The sequence below is a fragment of the Pseudophryne corroboree genome, chromosome 6, assembly GCF_028390025.1.
Source record: "Pseudophryne corroboree isolate aPseCor3 chromosome 6, aPseCor3.hap2, whole genome shotgun sequence".
In the NCBI taxonomy this organism is placed as follows: domain Eukaryota; kingdom Metazoa; phylum Chordata; class Amphibia; order Anura; family Myobatrachidae; genus Pseudophryne; species Pseudophryne corroboree.
In genome coordinates this window covers 824,894,583-824,913,249 of record NC_086449.1, presented here as the reverse complement: position 1 = coordinate 824,913,249, position 18,667 = coordinate 824,894,583, and the positions used below count along the sequence as shown (strand labels likewise).

The 18,667-nt window shown below is 48.9% G+C and overlaps 1 protein-coding gene across 1 annotated transcript; it reads left to right on the top strand.

Annotated features, from left to right (window-relative positions):
- The first annotated feature begins 16,100 nt into the window (after positions 1–16,100).
- LOC134933789 (E3 ubiquitin/ISG15 ligase TRIM25-like) lies at positions 16,101–18,093 on the top strand. The gene has a single exon (XM_063929246.1). The coding sequence runs from the start codon at positions 16,117–16,119 to the stop codon at positions 17,764–17,766; it is 1,650 nt and encodes a 549-aa protein (XP_063785316.1). The 5' UTR covers positions 16,101–16,116; the 3' UTR covers positions 17,767–18,093.
- The last annotated feature ends 574 nt before the right edge of the window (positions 18,094–18,667 follow it).

Below are 18,667 nucleotides of genomic sequence, written 5' to 3'. Positions count from 1 at the left end.
GAACTGGACTGCGGGTGCTCCTTCCAGCACTTGCAGGGGGCGTGCAAATGGTGGAAGGTGCAAGCTCTTCCCGTCCAGTGTTGGGAAGGCCAGGCATCGCAGCCGACACAATTGGACTCTCCTTGGGGATTTGTGATTTCGAAGAACGCACAGTTCTTTGCTGTGCTTTTGCCAGCTTAAGTCTTTTAATTTTTCTAGCGAGAGGATGAGTGCTTCCATCCTCATGTGAATCTGAACCACTAGCCATGAACATAGGCCAGGGCCTCAGCCGTTTCTTGCCACTCCGTGTCGTAAATGGCATATTGGCAAGTTTACGCTTCTCATCAGACGCTTTAAATTTTGATTTTTGGGTCATTTTACTGAACTTTTGTTTTTTGGATTTTACATGCTCTCTACTATGACATTGGGCATCGGCCTTGGCAGACGACGTTGATGGCATTTCATCGTCTCGGCCATGACTAGTGGCAGCAACTTCAGCACGAGGTGGAAGTGGATCTTGATCTTTCCCTATTTTAACCTCCACATTTTTGTTCTCCATTTTTTAATGTGTGGAATTATATGCCAGTATCAATAGCAATGGCCTACTACTATATATACTGCGCACAACTGAAATGCACCACAGGTATGGATGGATACTAGTATACTTGACGACACAGAGGTAGGTACAGCAGTGGCCTACTGTACCGTAATGCTATATATTATATACTGGTGGTCAGCAAACTGTGCAAAACTGAAATGCACCACAGGTATGGATGGATAGTATACTTGACGACACAGAGGTAGGTACAGCAGTGGCCTACTGTACCGTAATGCTATATATTATATACTGGTGGTCAGCAAACTGTGCAAAACTGAAATGCACCACAGGAATGGATGGATAGTATACTTGACGACACAGAGGTAGGTACAGCAGTGGCCTACTGTACCGTAATGCTATATATTATATACTGGTGGTCAGCAAAATGATGCACTGTACTCCTACTATATACTACAATGCAGCACAGATATGGAGTGTTTTTCAGGCAGACAACGTATACTGGTGGTCACTGGTCAGCAAAACTCTGCACTATACTCCTCCTATATAATACTGCTGGTCTCCAGTCTCCACAATAAAGCAGTGTGAGCACAGATATATGCAGCACACTGAGCACAGATATGGAGTGTTTTTCAGGCAGACAACGTATACTGGTGATCACTGTCAGCAAAACTCTGCACTGTACACCTCCTATATAATATACTGGTGGTCCCCAGTCCCCACAATAAAGCAGTGTGAGCACAGATATATGCAGCACACTGAGCACAGATATGGAGTGTTTTTCAGGCAGACAAAGTATAATACTGGTGGTCACTGTCTGCAAAACTCTGCACTGTAGTCCTCCTATATAATACTGCTGGTCCCCAGTCCCCACAATAAAGCAGTGTGAGCACAGATATATGCAGCACACTGAGCACAGATATGGAGTGTTTTTCAGGCAGACAACGTATACTGGTGGTCACTGGTCAGCAAAACTCTGCACTGTACTCCTCCTATATTAATAATACAGCTGCTCCCCAGTCCCCACAATTAAGATATAAGCAAGCACAAATAGTTGCATCAACAATGAATAAACAGAGAGGACGCCAGCCACGTCCTCTTCCTAACATTTCCAATGCACGAGTGAAAATGGCGGCGACGCGCGGCTGCTTATATAGAATCTGAATCTCGCGAGAATCCGACAGCGGGATGATGACGTTCGGGCGCGCTCGGGTTAACCGAGCCATACGGGAGAATCCAAGTATGTCTCGGACCCGTGTAAAATGGGTGAAGTTCGGGGGGGTTCGGTTTCCGAGGTACCGAACCCGCTCATCACTACTACTGACATGCTGACACTTAGTCTCATGAATCAAGTACCATCTGGAGTCGGCAATGCCGACAGAGGGATTCCCATATCTGTTTGTGGTAAAGCACTCACACATGTCGACACACGTGTACTAAACACCCACCAACATTGCTAATATGGGCAGATTTCTGACAGGGAAAACACAGAAACTCTAACCAACTCCTTGTACACACGCTCATTATATATATATATATATATATATATATATCTACAGTGCTTCATGGTTAAACCTATATTGCACTAAATAACTGTGCCCCCCCTAATTTTACACTGTTAGGTGTGTAACAGTGTTTTGGCGGGCCCGGCATCTCTGTGAGGAGAAAATGGTGCTGTAGAGTTGTGAGGGCTAAGTCACGCCCCTTCTCGGCGCGCTTCAGCCCCGCTACCTTTTTACATATTTATACTGGCGGGGGTCCGTATACAGTGCCTATGCACTGTATACATCTTTGCCTGGCTTATTCCATGAGGTATATTGCTGCCCAGGGCGCCCCCCCTGCGCCCTGCACCCTTGTAGTGCTGCTTGTGTGTGTGGGAGCAATGGCGTCTTCTGCCGTCACTGAAGTCTTCTGTTCTTCTAATACTCACCCGGCTTCTTTCTTCTGGCTTTGTGAGGGGGGTGACGGCGCGGCTCTGGGAACGAGCAGCTAGGCGAACCAAGTGATCAGACCCTCTGGAGCTAATGGTGTCCAGTAGCCTAAGAAGCAGAGCCCTTGAACTCAGAAGAAGTAGGTCTGCTTCTCTCCCCTCACTCCTACGAAGCAGGGAGCCTGTAGCCAGCAGGTCTCCCTGAAAATAATAAACCTAACATAAAGTCTTTTCAGAGAAACTCAGGAGAGCTCCCCTAGTGTGTGTCCAGTCTCTCTGGGCACAGAGTCTAACTGAGGTCTGGAGGAGGGGCATAGAGGGAGGAACCAGTTCATACCCCTTCAAAGTCTTATAGTGTACCCATGTCTCCTGCGGATCCCGTCTATACCCCATGGTCCTTTTGGAACCCCAGCATCCTCTAGGACGTATGAGAAAAAAAATGCGTGAGGTCCCCCCTCCTAAGTATAACCAGCCTCGGGCTCTTTGACCCGGTACTGGTTGTTTATATACTGGTAAAAAAATTGGACTGGGGTTCCCCGTATTTAGACAACCAGCACCGGGCTCTTAGTCCGGTCCTGGTTCCAAAAATACGGGGGACAAAAGATGTAGGGGTCCCCCGTATTTTTAAAACCACCACCGGGCTCCACTAGCCAGGGACATAATGCCACAGCCGCGGGACACATTTATGTAGGTCCCTGCGGCCGTGGCATTACCCCCCCAACTAGTCACCACTGGCCGGGGTTCCCTGGAGGAGTGGGGACCCCTTAAATCAAGGGGTCACCCCCCCTCCAGGCACCCAAGGGCCAGGGGTGAAGCCCGAGGCTGTCCCCCCCCCCATCTGTGGGCGGTGGATGGGAGGCTGATAGCCATGTGTGTAAAAAAAAGAATATGTTTTTTGTTGTGGAACTACAAGGCCCAGCAAGCCTCCCCCACTTGCTGGTACTTGGAGAACCTCAAGTACCAGCATGTGGTGAAATAACGGGCCTGCTGGTACCTGTAGTTCTACAACAGAAAAAATACCCAAATAAAAATAAGATTTTACTCACCGGTAAATCTATTTCTCGTAGTCCGTAGTGGATGCTGGGACTCCGTAAGGACCATGGGGAATAGCGGCTCCGCAGGAGACTGGGCACAACTAAAGAAAGCTTTAGGACTACCTGGTGTGCACTGGCTCCTCCCACTATGACCCTCCTCCAGACCTCAGTTAGGATACTGTGCCCGGAAGAGCTGACACAATAAGGAAGGATTTTGAATCCCGGGTAAGACTCATACCAGCCACACCAATCACACCGTATAACTCGTGATACTATACCCAGTTAACAGTATGAAATATAACTGAGCCTCTCAACAGATGGCTCAACAATAACCCTTTAGTTAGGCAATAACTATAAACAAGTATTGCAGACAATCCGCACTTGGGATGGGCGCCCAGCATCCACTACGGACTACGAGAAATAGATTTACCGGTGAGTAAAATCTTATTTTCTCTGACGTCCTAAGTGGATGCTGGGACTCCGTAAGGACCATGGGGATTATACCAAAGCTACCAAACGGGCGGGAGAGTGCGGATGACTCTGCAGCACCGAATGAGCAAACTCTAGGTCCTCCTCAGCCAGGGTATCAAACTTGTAAACAGTTGCAAAAATGTTTGAACCCGACCAAGTAACAGCTTGGCAAAGTTGTAAAGCCGAGACCCCTCGGGCAGCCGCCCAAGAAGAGCCCACTTTCCTCGTGGAATGGGCTTTCACAGATTTAGGGTGCGGCAGTCCAGCCGCAGAATGTGCAAGTTGAATCGTGCTACAGATCCAGCGAGCAATAGTCTGCTTAGAAGCAGTAGCACCCAGCTTGTTGGGTGCATACAGGATAAATAGCGAGTCAGTTTTCCTGACTCCAGCCGTCCTGGAAACATATACTTTTCAGGGCCCTGACTACGTCCAGTAACTTGGAATCCTCCAAGTCCCAAGTAGCTGCAGGCACCACAATAGGTTAGTTCACATGAAAAACTGATACCACCTTAGGAAGGAATTGGGAACGAGTCCTCAATTCCGCCTTATCCATATAAAATACAGATAAGGGCTTTTGTATGACAAAGCCGCCAATTCTGATACACGCCTGGCCGACGCCAAGGCCCACAGCATGACCACTTTCCACGTGAGGTATTGTAGCTCCATGGATTTAAGTGGCTCAACCCAATGCGACTTCAGGAAATCCAACACCACGTTGAGATCCCACGGTGCCACTGGAGGCACAAACGGGGGCTGACTATGCAGCACTCCCTTAACAAAAGTCTGAACTTCAGGCAGTGAAGCCAGTTCTATTTTGGAAGAAAATCGATAGAGCCGAAATCTGGACCTTAATGGAACCCAATTTTAGGCCCATAGTCACCTCTGACTGTAGGAAGTGCAGAAATCGACCTAGCTGAAATTCCTCCTTTGGGGCCTTCCTGGCCTCACAACACGCAACATATTTCCGCCATATGCGGTGATAATGGTTTGCGTTCACTTCTTTCCTAGCTTTAAATAGCGTAGGGATAACTTCCTCCGGAATGCCCTTTTCCTTCAGGATCCGGCGTTCAACCGCCATGCCGTCACACGCAGCCGCGGTACGTCTTGGAACAGACAGGCCCCCTGCTGCAGCAGGTCCTGTCTGAGCGGCAGAGGCCATGGGTCCTCTGAGATCATTTCTTGGAGTTCTGGGTACCAAGCTCTTCTTGGCCAACCCGGAACAATGAGTATTGGCCCTCATTCCGAGTTGTTCGCTCGGTATTTTTCATCGCATCGCAGTGAGAATTCTCTTAGTGCGCATGCGTAATGTTCGCACTGCGCATGCGTCAAGTAACTTTACTAAGAAGAAAGTAATTTTACTCACGGCTTTTTCGTCGCTCCGGAGAACGCATTGTGATTGACAGGAAATGGGTGTTACTGGGCGGATGTACGGCGTTTTAGGGGCGTGTGGCAGGAAACGCTACCGTTTCCGGAAAAAACGCAGGCGTGTCTGGAGAAACGGTGGGAGTGCTTGGGCGAACGCTGGGTGTGTTTATGACGTCAGCCGGGACCGAAAAGCACTGAATTGATCGCACAGGCAGAGTAAGTCTGGAGTTACTCAGAAACTGCTAACTCGGTTTTGATCGCAATATTGCGAATACATCGGTCGCACATTTAAGATGTTTAGATTCACTCCCAGTAGGCGGCGGCTTAGCGTGTGTAACTCTGCTATAATCGCCTTGCGAGCGAACAACTCGGAATGAGGGCCATAGTTCTTACTCCTCTCCTTCTTATTATTCTCATTACCCTGGGTAAGAGAGGCAGAGAAGGGAAGGCATACACCGACTGGTACACCCACGGTGTTACCAGAGCGTCCACAGCTATCGCCTGAGGGTCCCTTGACCTGGCGCAATATCTTTGTAGCTTTTTGTTGAGGCGGGACGCCATCATGTCCACCTGTGGCCTTTCCCAACGGTGTACAATCATTTGGAAGACTTCTGGATGAAGTCCCCACACTCCCGGGTGGAGGTCGTGTCTTCTGAGAAAGTCTGCTTCTCAGTTGTCCACTCCGGGAATGAACACTGCTGACAGTGCTAACACATGATTTTCCGCCCATCGGAGAATCCTTGTGGCTTCTGCCATCGCCATCCTGCTTCTTGTGCCGCCCTGTCGGTTTACATGAGCGACCGCCGTGATGTTGTCTGACTGGGTCAGCACTGGTCGGTGTTGAAGCAGGGGTCTAGCCTGACTTAGGGCATTGTAAATGGCCCTTAGTTCCAGAATATTTATGTGTAGGGAAATCTCCTGACTTTTCCATAGCCTTGGAAGTTTCTTCCCTGTGTGACTGCCCCCCAGCCTCGAAGGCTGGCATCCGTGGTCACCAGGACCCAGTCCTGTATGCCAAATCTGCGGCCCCCTAGAAGATGAGCACTCTGCAGCCACCACAACAGCGACACCCTGGCCCTTGGAGACAGGGTTATCCGCCAATGCATCTGAAGATGCGACCCGGACCACTTGTCCAACAGATCCCACTGGAAGATCCTTGCATGGGACCTGGCGAATGGAATTTCTTCGTAAGAAGCTATCATCTTTCCCAGGGCTCGCGTGCATTGATGCACCGACACCTGTATTTGTATGTCGTCTAGAGACGACAACTCCTTGGACTTCTCCTCCGGGAGAAACCCTTTTTATCCTGTTCTGTGTCCAGAACCATACCCAGGAACAGTAGACGCGTCGTAGGAACCAGCTGCGACTTTGGAATATTCAGAATCCAGCCGTGCTGTTGTAGCACTTCCCGAGATAGTGCTACTCCGACGAACAACTGCTCCCTGGACCTCGCCTTTATAAGGAGATCGTCCAAGTACGGGATAATTATTTCGGCCATTACCTTGGTAAATACCTCGGTGCCGGGGACAGACCAACGGCAACGTCTGGAATTGGTAATGACAATCCTGTACCACAATTTTGAGGTACTCCTGGTGAAGAGGGTAAATAGGGACATGCAGGTAAGCATCCTTGATGTCCAGTGATACCATGAAATTCTCCAGGCTTGCAATAATCGCCCTGAGCGATTCCATTTTGAACTTGAACCTTCGTATATAAGTGTTCAAGGATTTCAATTTTAGAATGGGTCTCACCGAACCGTCTGGTTTCGGTACCACAACATTTTGGAATAGTAACCCCGGCTTTGTTGAAGGAGGGGTACCTTGATTTCACCTGCTGGAAGTACAGCTTGTGAATTGCCGCCAGTACTACCTTCCTTTCTCCGAGGGCAGCAGGCAAGGCTGATGTGAGGTAACGGCGAGGGGGAGTCGCCTCGAACTCCAGCCTGTATCCCTGTGATACTACTTGCAGAACCTAGGGATCCACCTGTGGAGCCCCAGCGTCATGCGGTGGACTCAGAGGAAGCGGGGGAAGATTTTTGATCCTGGGAACTGGCTGTCTGGTGCAGCTTTTTCCTTCTCCCCTTGTCTCTGTGCAGAAAGGAAGCGCCTTTGACCCGCTTGCTTTTCTGAAGCCGAAAGGACTGTACCTGAAAATACGGTGCTTTCTTAGGCTGTGAGGAAACCTGAGGTAACATTTTTTCTTCCCAGCTGTTGCTGTGGATACGAGGTCCCAGAGACCATCCCCAAACAATTCCTCACCCTTATAAGGCAGAATCTCCATGTGCCTTTTAAAGGCAGCATCACCTGTCCACTGCCGGGTTTCTAATACCCTCCTGGCAGAATGGACATTGCATTAATTCTGGATGCCAGCCAGCAAATATCCCTCTGTGCATCCTTCATATATAAGACGACGTCTTTAATATGCTCTATGTTAGGAAAATATTATCCCTGTCTAGGGTATTAATATTATCTGACAGGGTATCAGACCACGCTGCAGCAGCACTATTTATGCTGAGGCAATTGCAGGTCTCAGTATAGAACCTGAGTGTGTATATACAGACTTCAGGATAGCCTCCTGCTTTCTATCAGCAGGCTCCTTCAAGGTGGCCGTATCCTAAGACGGCAGTGCCACCTTTTTTGACAAACGTGTGAGCGCCTTATCCACCCTAGGGGATATCTCCCAACGTGACCTATCCTCTGGCGGGAAAGGGTACGCCATCAGTAACTTTTTAGAAATTACCAGTTTATTATCGGGGCAACCCACGCTTCTTTACACACTTCATTCACTCATCTGATGGGGGAACAAAACACTGGCTGCTTTTTCTCCCCAAAAATAAAACCCCTTTTATGTGGTACTTGGGTTCATGTCCGAAATGTGTAACACATTTTTCATTGCCGAGATCATGTAACGGATGTTCCTAGTGGTTTGTGTATATATCTCAACCTCGTCGACACTGGAGTCAGACTCCGTGTCGACATCTGTGTCTGCCATCTGAGGTAACGGGCGTTTTTTTGAGCCCCTGATGGCCTTTGAGACGCCTGGGCAGGCGCGGGCTGAGAAGCCGGCTGTCCCACAGCTGTTACGTCATCCAGCTTTTTATGTAAGGAGTTGACATTGTCGGTTAATACCTTCCACCTATCCATCCACTCTGGTGTCGGCCCCACAGGGGGCGACATCCCATTTATCGGCCTCTGCTCCGCCTCCACGTAACCTTCCTCATCCAACATGTCGACACAGCCGTACCGACACACCGCACACACACAGGGAATGCTCTGACTGAGGACAGGACCCCACAAAGTCCTTTGGGGAGACAGAGAGAGAGTATGCCAGCACATACCAGAGCGCTATATAATGCAGGGATTAACACTATAACTGAGTGATTTTTCCCCCAATAGCTGCTTGTATAGATATATTGCGCCTAAATTTAGTGCCCCCCCCCTCTCTTTTTAACCCTTTGAGCCTGAAAACTACAGGGGAGAGCCTGGGGAGCTGTCTTCCAGCTGCACTGTGAAGAAAAAATGGCGCCAGTGTGCTGAGGGAGATAGCCCCGCCCCCTTTTCGGCTGACTTTTCTCCCGCTTTTTTATGGATTCTGGCAGGGGTAATTTATCACATATATACATATATAGCCATGGGACCATATATTGTGATGATTTGCCAGCCAAGGTGTCTTATATTGCCCTCAGGGCGCCCCCCCCCCCCCCCCCCAGCGCCCTGCACCCATCAGTGACCGGAGTGTGAGGTGTACATGAGGAGCAATGGCGCACAGCTGCAGTGCTGTGCGCTACCTTGTTGAAGACAGAAGTCTTCTGCCGCCGATTTTCCGGAACACTTCTTGCTTCTGGCTCTGTAAGGGGGCCGGCGGCGTGGCTCCGGGAACGAACACCAAGGTCGGGTCCTGCGGTCGATCCCTCTGGAGCTAATGGTGTCCAGTAGCCTAAGAAGCCCAAGTTACCACCTGTTAGGAAGGTTCGCTTCTTCTCCCCTTAGTCCCTCGCTGCAGTGAGTCTGTTGCCAGCAGATCTCACTGTAAAATAAAAAACCTAAAATATACTTTCTTTCTAGGAGCTCAGGAGAGCCCCTAGTGTGCATCCAGCTCAGCCGGGCACAAGATTCTAACTGAGGTCTGGAGGAGGGTCATAGGGGGAGGAGCCAGTGCACACCAGGTAGTCCTAAAGCTTTCTTTAGTTGTGCCCAGTCTCCTGCGGAGCCGCTATTCCCCATGGTCCTTACGGAGTCCCAGCATCCACTTAGGACGTCAGAGAAAACACAACACACACACCGTGACAGTAAAAATTTATTAAAACACACACACTCACACATACTTACCTATATCCCATGCCGGTCACGTCCACTTGTCCAGTAGAATCCAATAGGGGCACCTGTAAAAATGAAAAATGATACTTACAAACTTCAATCTACAGGAGAAGAGAGAGAGAGAGAGAGAGAGAGAGAGAGAGAGGGGGTAGGGGGGAGAGAGAGAGATACTAACCTGCTGCTTCTGGGGAGAGCCGCACACACTGCAGAGCCACGCCAGGAGGACGGAGCCGGCGGAGGAGGGGGAGAGCCGCACAGGGGAGAGCCGCACAATGCCGCTCCTGTCAGCGGCGGCGGAGGACGGGGAGGGGGGGCGCACACTGCAGACGCCACTCACCGCCGCGTGTGGGTGATTGGACAAGCGGATCCAGCACTGAATCCGCTGTCCAATCACAGGTGCCTCGCTGACATGGGGTGGTGTCCCTGTCAGCGAGGCACTTGTTTCAGTGCCGCTTTCCCCATCTGTTTTAATGGGCTTTTATAGCCCAGTGCTTGTCCCCGCCCCTCGCTCTGTCCCGTTTCCATTCTGTATGGGAGGCACTGCTGTCAGTGCCTCCCATACACATTTAAGCCAGAAAAATTATTAGAACGAAATAAAGAAGATACTATGTGTCATATAAGTATCTTCTTTATATTATTTTAATAATTAATCACAGGGGAGGCCACTGCCTCCCCTGACTGCACTTCCCTGCCACACACGCACACAATTAACACACACGCACACTGTCACACATACACACATTTAACACACACGCACACTGTCCCACACGCACACACAATCTGTCACACACACACACACACACACACACACACACACACACACAATTAACACACACTCACACTGTCCCACACACACACACACACACACACACAATTAACACACACGCACACTGTCCCACACACAATTAACACACACGCACACTGGCCCCCCCCCCCCCCACACACACACACACACAATTAACACACACTGTCCCACAAGCACACTGTCCCACACACACAATTAACACACACACACACACACACACACACACACACACTGTCCGCACCCCCTTCCCCTCCCCTCTCCCGACAGGATAGTAAAAACCTTACCCCGCTCACCTGCACTGTTCTGAGGCCGCGCACCCCCGAGGTCGCGATCGTGCACGCGCAATGTGCACTTTGCAGGAGGGGGGGGTAGGGGGAGGCTCCTGGCTGCCGCTGCCTGTCCAGTGTGACAGGCACAGCAGCCGGGGAGACAGGGAAAGCGCCGCGGGTAGCGCCGGCGGAATCCCTGACGCATGGGGCGAGCGGGCCGTGCAGGTGCCGGTGGCGCCCCCCTCTGTTGGGGCTGCCATGGCGCCCAGGGCACATGCCCTGCTCGCCCCGTACTAGATACGCCTCTGCCTATTGGTTATAAGACAGAACAGTATAGAAAATACTAATATTTTGGGGATAATTCAGGTTGGATCGCAAACCGCGATCCAGACGGAATTATTGCATGGGTGCCGCGGGCGCATGCACAGCGGGGCCTACTGCACATGCGCCCGCATTTTCTGCGGGGGGCCGCAGAAAATGCGGTCGCCTCTGCCTGTCAATCAGGCCGAGGCAGGAGGGGGGCGGGTACGCTCCGTTTTCAGGAAGGAAACCGAACGTTGCGGAGGCGGGACAACCCGAACGGTGGGTTGTGCGCTACGAACGGGGGCGTGTCGGGGGCGCAGTTGCTGCGGCTGCGTGACATCACACGCAGCCGCCACAACAGGTAAGATGGCGCCGGGACTCCTGCGGCCGCAGCTAAGTCAACCTTAGTTTCTGCTGACAAGCAGAAATTGCAAGGCGATCGCAATTTCTGCATTTAGCTGGGGGGGAGGCGCCAGTCAGCATGCTGGGTGGCATTTCCCAGCGCTGGGCGACCCCCCCAGCATGCGTGCAAAAGGATAGCAAATTCTGCTGATCAGCAGCATCCGCCATCCTTACTGAATTGGCCCCTTTATTAGATCTTTATCCGAAAAAGCTTGTATAGCGAAGATGTTATAAAAAAATATTCCTATTCAATATAGGTAATAAATCGTACAGAAAAGATATTTTATTATTATAATTAATAATTGTAAACCAATTGGTTAATTTTACTGTACTGATTATAGGCAGCAGTCAGATATAGGCCTTCCTAGGATAAGCCTCTTTGACAGCTCATTTACCCTTATATATGAACAACATAGGCCCTCATTCCGAGTTGTTCGCTCGGTAAAAATCTTCGCATCGCAGCGATTTTCCGCTTAATGCGCATGCGCAATGTCCGCACTGCGACTGCGCCAAGTAAATTTGCTATGCACTTAGTAATTTTACTCACGGCTTTTTCTTCGTTCTGGTGATCGTAATGTGATTGACAGGAAATGGATGTTTCTGGGCGGAAACTGGCCGTTTTATGGGTGTGTGGGAAAAAACGCTGCCGTTTCTGGGAAAAACGCAGGAGTGGCTGGAGAAACGGAGGAGTGTCTGGGCGAACGCTGGGTGTGTTTGTGACGTCAAACCAGGAACGACAAGCAGTGAAATGATCGCAGATGCCGAGTAAGTCTGGAGCTACTCAGAAACCGCTACGAGGTGTGTAATCGCAATATTGCGAATACATCGTTCGCAATTTTAAGATGCTAAGATTCACTCCCAGTAGGCGTAGGCTTAGCGTGTGCAAAGCTGCTAAAAACGGCTTGCGAGCGAACAACTCGGAATGACCCCCATTGTGCAGACTGATGCCTTAAGGGCTAATGTCAGGGCACCGGAGTCTAGCCCAATACAACAATCCACAGCAGCAGCCATTGCTGCAGGCCCACACAGCAATATACAACGTAGTACAAGGCAACATCCAGTTGCAAAAGGATGTGGTGATGCGGTGCCACCCACAAAGCGTGGGAAGAAAAGAAGAAAGGCCCTCATTCCGAGTTGATCGCTCGCTAGCTGCTTTTAGCAGCATTGCACACGCTAGGCCACCGCCCTTTGGGAGTGTATCTTAGCTTAGCAGAATTGCTAACGAAAGATTAGCAGTTCTGCTATTAAATCTTTTCTGTTTGGTTCTTGATTTAACGTCACATAGACGCCCTACGTTTGGCCTGCCACTCCCCCGTTTCCCCAGGCACGCCTGCGTTTTCACCTGACATGCCTGCGTTTTTTAGCACACTCCCGGAAAACGGTCAGTTACCTCCCAGAAACACCCACTTTCTGTCAATCACTCACCGATCAGCAGAGCGACTGAAAAGCGTTGTTCGTCACTGTGTAAAATAGCTTAGTTTGTTGTGAAAGTACTTTGCGCGTGCGCACTGCGGCCCATGCGCATAAATGACGATTTTAGCCTGATCGCTGCGCTGCGAAAATCTGCAGCGAGCGGTCAACTCGGAATGACCACCAATAATACATATAAAATCATGTTCCCAATTATTAATTTGGAAATACTGTACATGCATGTTTCTGTATATGTCAATCCCCAGATGTTGGTAAAATATATATAGTTTTATAACATTTACAACTAAAGTATTTGTTAACAATGTATGCAGACGTATGGTCATTTCTGCTTATTCCTATACCCTAATAAAGGCTCAGCAGATGTATGCTATGATCAGTTGTTTTGTGGTGTGTGTTTTGTATATATGCAGATACGCATATGTATGATCTGTTATATGTGCACATGTATGCAAATATCAATGTATTTATGCTGTTATTTTGTATTTGTGCACATGCATGAAAATGATTTTACATTCTACTAACACTATCTCTACAGAAATAACGTGTGTTTTGGTTGTACAACTCTGCTATTCCCTAAAATGTTCTTCTTTAGATTGTAATTAATTCCAGTATTGGTTAAAAATATGGGGATCATTCCGAGTTGTTCGCTCGTTATTTTTTTTCGCTACGGAGCGATTAGTCGCAAACTGCGCATGCGCAATGTACGCAGTGCGCCTGCGCCAAGTAAATTAGCACAAAAGTTTGGTATTTTACTCACGGCGTAACAAAGTTTTTTCATCGTTCTGCTGATCGTAGTGTGATTGACAGGAAGTGGGTGTTTCTGGGCGGAAACTGGCCGTTTTCTGGGAGTGTGCGGAAAAACGCAGGCGTGTCAGGGAAAAACGCGGGAGTGTCTGGAGAAACGGGGGAGTGGCTGGGCGAACGCTGGGCGTGTGTGTGACGTCAAACCAGGAACGAAACGGCCTGAACTGATCGCAGTGTAGGAGTAAGTCTCGAGCTACTCAGAAACTGCTAAGAAATTTATTTTCGCTATTCTGCAAATCTTTCGTTCGCTATTATGCTAAGCTAAGATTCACTCCCAGAGGGCGGCGGCCTAGCGTATGCAATTCTGCTAAAATAAGATACACTCCCAGGGGGCGGCGGCCTAGCGTGTGCAATTCTGCTAAAATAAGATACACTCCCAGAGGGCGGCGGCCTAGCGTGTGCAATGCTGCTAAAAGCAGCTAGCAAGCGAACAACTTGGAATCACCCCCTATATTCAGCAAGGTTATTTCTTGTAGTCATGGGTTAGATTGTTTGCTAAAGAGTAATCGGGGCTAATAGTGATCAGGATAGTTGGAAACACCAGCTTCAGTCGTTCTTAGCGGAATATCGATGTTTGCCCATCAATATCTTTTCAGTTATACCCCTTTTCCATCTATGAGCACGGGTCGCAGCCGGGAGCCTGACACGTGTGCTACCCGGCTGCGGCCCGTGCTCAGCCCCCTTTCCCACTGCGCTCACCAACCCGGCATATTGCCGGGTTGGTGAAGCTACTGGTGACGCGGCAGGGGCGGCGCTGGGATAGCACATGATCTCCCAGCTCCGCCCTTCCATAGACTGTGAACGGGAGCCGTGTCGCATCGTTTACACTGCACAGCTTACCAGGTTGAACTCGTGTTCATTGCGTACTTTAGCGATTATCTGCCACTGTGTGTGCACATTCACATTTGGTTTTATCTCTGAACTATGCCCCTCTGTCCCTTTCCCTCTAGGGTGGAATTCCAGAATAAGTTTTACGTCGGCACCGGACACATGTTCAGCCCGTTCTCCTTCCAGCGCATCTTGGATGGAACTGTGGATAATTAAACTGAGGGTCATCGTCACGCCAATTGTACCTTCATATCAATAAATGCAACAGAGACATCCGTGACTGTCGTTCAATACATCTGAATGATTTACAATAAAGAGTAAGTGTATAAGAATTTACCAGCCCTGTGTGTTTTATATTTACTGTCCTGGATCATAAATGTGGGATCTTCTTTATTATTAAAAAGTATTGGCCCTGGCACTGTTGGAACCATGCAGTGTTGGACTGGGGCATGTAGGGCCCACCGGGGGAATGCAGTGGTAGGGGCCCATGTTTAGGGGTGTGTCTAGTCTGCTGAGGGGGTGTGGCCGGCCACCTCACTGGTTTGACTAACCATTATAGAGTGCAATGTCTTGGACCCTTCATAAATATACAAGTATACAGTAAATTCAGCTGCTGCATGCATGATAATGTATCAGATTAATAACAGCAATGCACTGTAGAAAATACACCATAGTCCAGTATAAGGTAACATATGTATGATGTATAATTCAAGTGCACAGTCTGGAACCTGATCCTTAGAGCAGGAGGTGGCCCCCAGGCAGTGTGGGCCAGTCCAAGCCTGTAACCACGGATACCTCTATTGATACGCCAATGACAGGGATCCACGGGACAATGTAAACAAATACTCAGCGTTTGACACTCTATTTTCCAATACTCTAGACCTGCAGCTGTCCAAGCAGGGATACCCAATCCCAGAGAAAACACTTAAGAAAAAAGAGCAGACAGCGCTGGAAATATAATTCAGAGAAATAGGTGGCAGTAGGAGGCGCAATGAGACACAGAAGTCAGCCCAGTGACAATACAAAAGGAAGTTTCACCTACTTCTAAGAGGATCCTACTAGTACAATACAATGTATTTCACTCCGGCGCCTTCCACGTTTTACGTGTCAAATGGAATAAAGGGTATAAAATTTCTTCGAATACCTGTTCTTTTTCCTCTTTTTATATCACAACCTATATCAACCAGCACCTCAACCCTGCTCCTCCCCGCCCGCGATCGACACCTGCTCCTTCTGCAATCCCCCCCCCCCCCAAAAAAAAAAAAAAAAAGATTTTACTGGAATAAATAGACAAGTACTGTAAGTTTAGAAAACAACAACATGCAGATGTAGGCAGACACCGTCCGCCTACTTCTGTGACATCACAAGTTGGAGAGAAGTTGGCTGGTCAGATGAAAAAGTTGGTTAGGTGTGTGGGGCAGAGTTTTAGATGGACAAAAAAGTTGTAAGGTTGGTCAGCTGGATGGTTGGAGGAAAGTTGGTCTGATGTATGGCTAGCATTAGTATAACTGAGCCTGTAGCTATAATCTGAGTGACAGCTCAGCCTCGCCCTGTGTGCGGAATGTGACTACACTGGTTTCTGAGTTTCAAAGTTCACTTTCATGTCTCTCTCCTGCTGCAGCGATGGCGTCTGCTGATGTGAGACAGGAGCTGGACTGTTCCATCTGCCTGAGCATTTATACAGATCCTGTAACCCTGAGATGTGGCCACAACTTCTGCCGGGTCTGTATTGATCGTGTGCTGGATACACAGGAGGGGGCTGGAGCTTATACCTGTCCTGAATGCAGAGCAGAGTGTCAGGAGCGTCCTGCACTGCAGAGGAACATAACGCTGTGCAACATAGTGGGGAGTTTCCCGTCTACTCGGCCAGATCAGGAGGAGACTGGGATCTTCTGCACTTACTGTGTGGACTCTCCTGTACCTGCTGCTAAATCCTGTCTGCTGTGTGAGGCTTCTCTGTGTGATAAACACCTGAGAGTACACAGCAAGTCACCAGAGCACGTCTTATGTGATCCCACCACTGCCCTGGGGAACAGGAAATGCTCCGTCCATAAGAAGGTCCTGGAGTATTACTGCACTGAGGACGCTGCCTGTATCTGTGTGTCCTGCTGTCTAATCGGGGTACACAGAGGACATCAGGTGGAGTCTCTGGATGAGGCCTCTGAGAAGAAGAAGGAGAAGCTGAGGAATGTTCTGCAGAAACTGACCACAAAGAGAGCTGAGACTGAGAAAAAAGTCCAGAGTCTGCAGGAGTGCAGGAGAGGACATCAGGAGAAAGCAGCGGGTGAAACAGAGACAGTCACTGCCCTGTTTAAAGACATCAAGCGACAGCTGGAAGACCTGGAGAAGAGAGTCCTGATTGAGATCTCCAGACAGGAACAGCGCGTTTCACTTTCAGTCTCTGATCTGATCCAGCAGCTGGAAATAAAGAAGGACGAGCTGTCCAGGATGATGCATCACATTGAGGAGCTGTGTAACATGTCTGATCCAGTGACTGTCCTAAAGGAACCAGACACAGGGGACTTGTGTGATACTGAGGACACAGAGGGACATGATAACCAGGTCCGTGGTTTAGGAGATCTGGATGTGGGTCTCATCTCAGGGACATTACACACATTATCTGATATAATAACAGGTATAAATATAGGGATCTATGTGCAGGAGGCTGCAGACGTATTACTGGATGTTGATACAGCTGGTGATACAGAATCTGATATAATAACAAGTATAAATACAGGGATCTATGTGCAGGAAGCTACAGACATATTGCTGGATATAACCACAGCTGGTAATAATGTACAGATATCAGGTGACAGGAAAACTGCATCTGGCACAGATATAAACCAGTATCGCCCAGTAACACCAGAGAGATTTCAGTGTAATCAGGTAATAAGCACCAGGACATTCTCCTCAGGGCGACATTACTGGGAGGTGGATGTCAGTAAGTCAGTGTACTGGAGGGTGGGGATGTGTTATCCCAGTATAGGCGGGAGAGGACGTGATTCACTCGTTGGTAATAATAACAAGTCCTGGTGTCTGTGTAGGAATAATAATCAGTACTTCGAGATACATGAAAGGATACAGACCCAATTACCTGACAATATCCGCTGTGACAGAGTGAGGGTGTATCTGGATTATGAGGCAGGACAGATGTCCTTTTATGCTCTGTGTGACCGGATCAGACACTTACACACCTACACTGCCACCTTCACTGAGCCCCTCCATGCTGCTTTAGGTGTATGGGGAAGAGCTTGTATTACTATATCTGGATGAGTCAGGAGTTGTGAGGAATTACACTAAGACATCTTCCCAGAAATTGGTGATGACACAGGTGTGTGTGTGTGTGTGTGTGTGTGTGTGTGTGTGTGTGTGTGAGATATGATTGATGGGACACTTATCCAATAGAGAGATGTAATGGGTGGAGCTACAGCTCCTGCTTTGTGTAACCAGGAGGTAAACATACCACAGGGCAGAGCCGGACCTAGGCCTAGGCAAACTAGGCAAATGCCTAGGGGCACATGCAGCTTCTGCTGATTAAAATGATATGCGGCATGCCTATATTCTGTGTGCGACTGCGGCTGTATTTGCATACTGCATGCTACGTTACAGTGTATTCCTGGAAATCACTGTAACGTAGCATTTCGTATGCAATTACAGCCACAGTCACACACAGAATATAGGCATGCCGCATATCATTTTAATCAGCAGAAGCTGCTTGTACGTCCTAGTCACATAGCAATGCAAAAAAGGTGCCCGACGTTAGCAGAGCTCGCCTAGAGCTGCCAGCTGACTCACGCCAGGGGCATCTCCTGCTGCATGGCGTATTGAGGCCGGATGTATGAGGACACATCTGTATCCAAGCAGAGACCACAGTGTTAGCGGCCATGTGAGTGCTGTGTGCAATAGTGTTCGGCATATGTGTAAGGGGCATTATGTGTGTCATGTGTATAAATGCATTAATAATGTGCAGCATATGTGTAAGGGCACTATGTATGTCATTATGTGTATAAGGGCACTAATAATGTGTGGCATATGTGTAAGGGACATTATGTGTATAAGTGCATTAATAAAGCTTGGCATTATGTTTATAAGGACATTAATAATGTGTGTCATATGTGTAAGGGGCATTACTGTGTGCTATGTGTATAAATGCATTACTAATGTGTGGCATTAT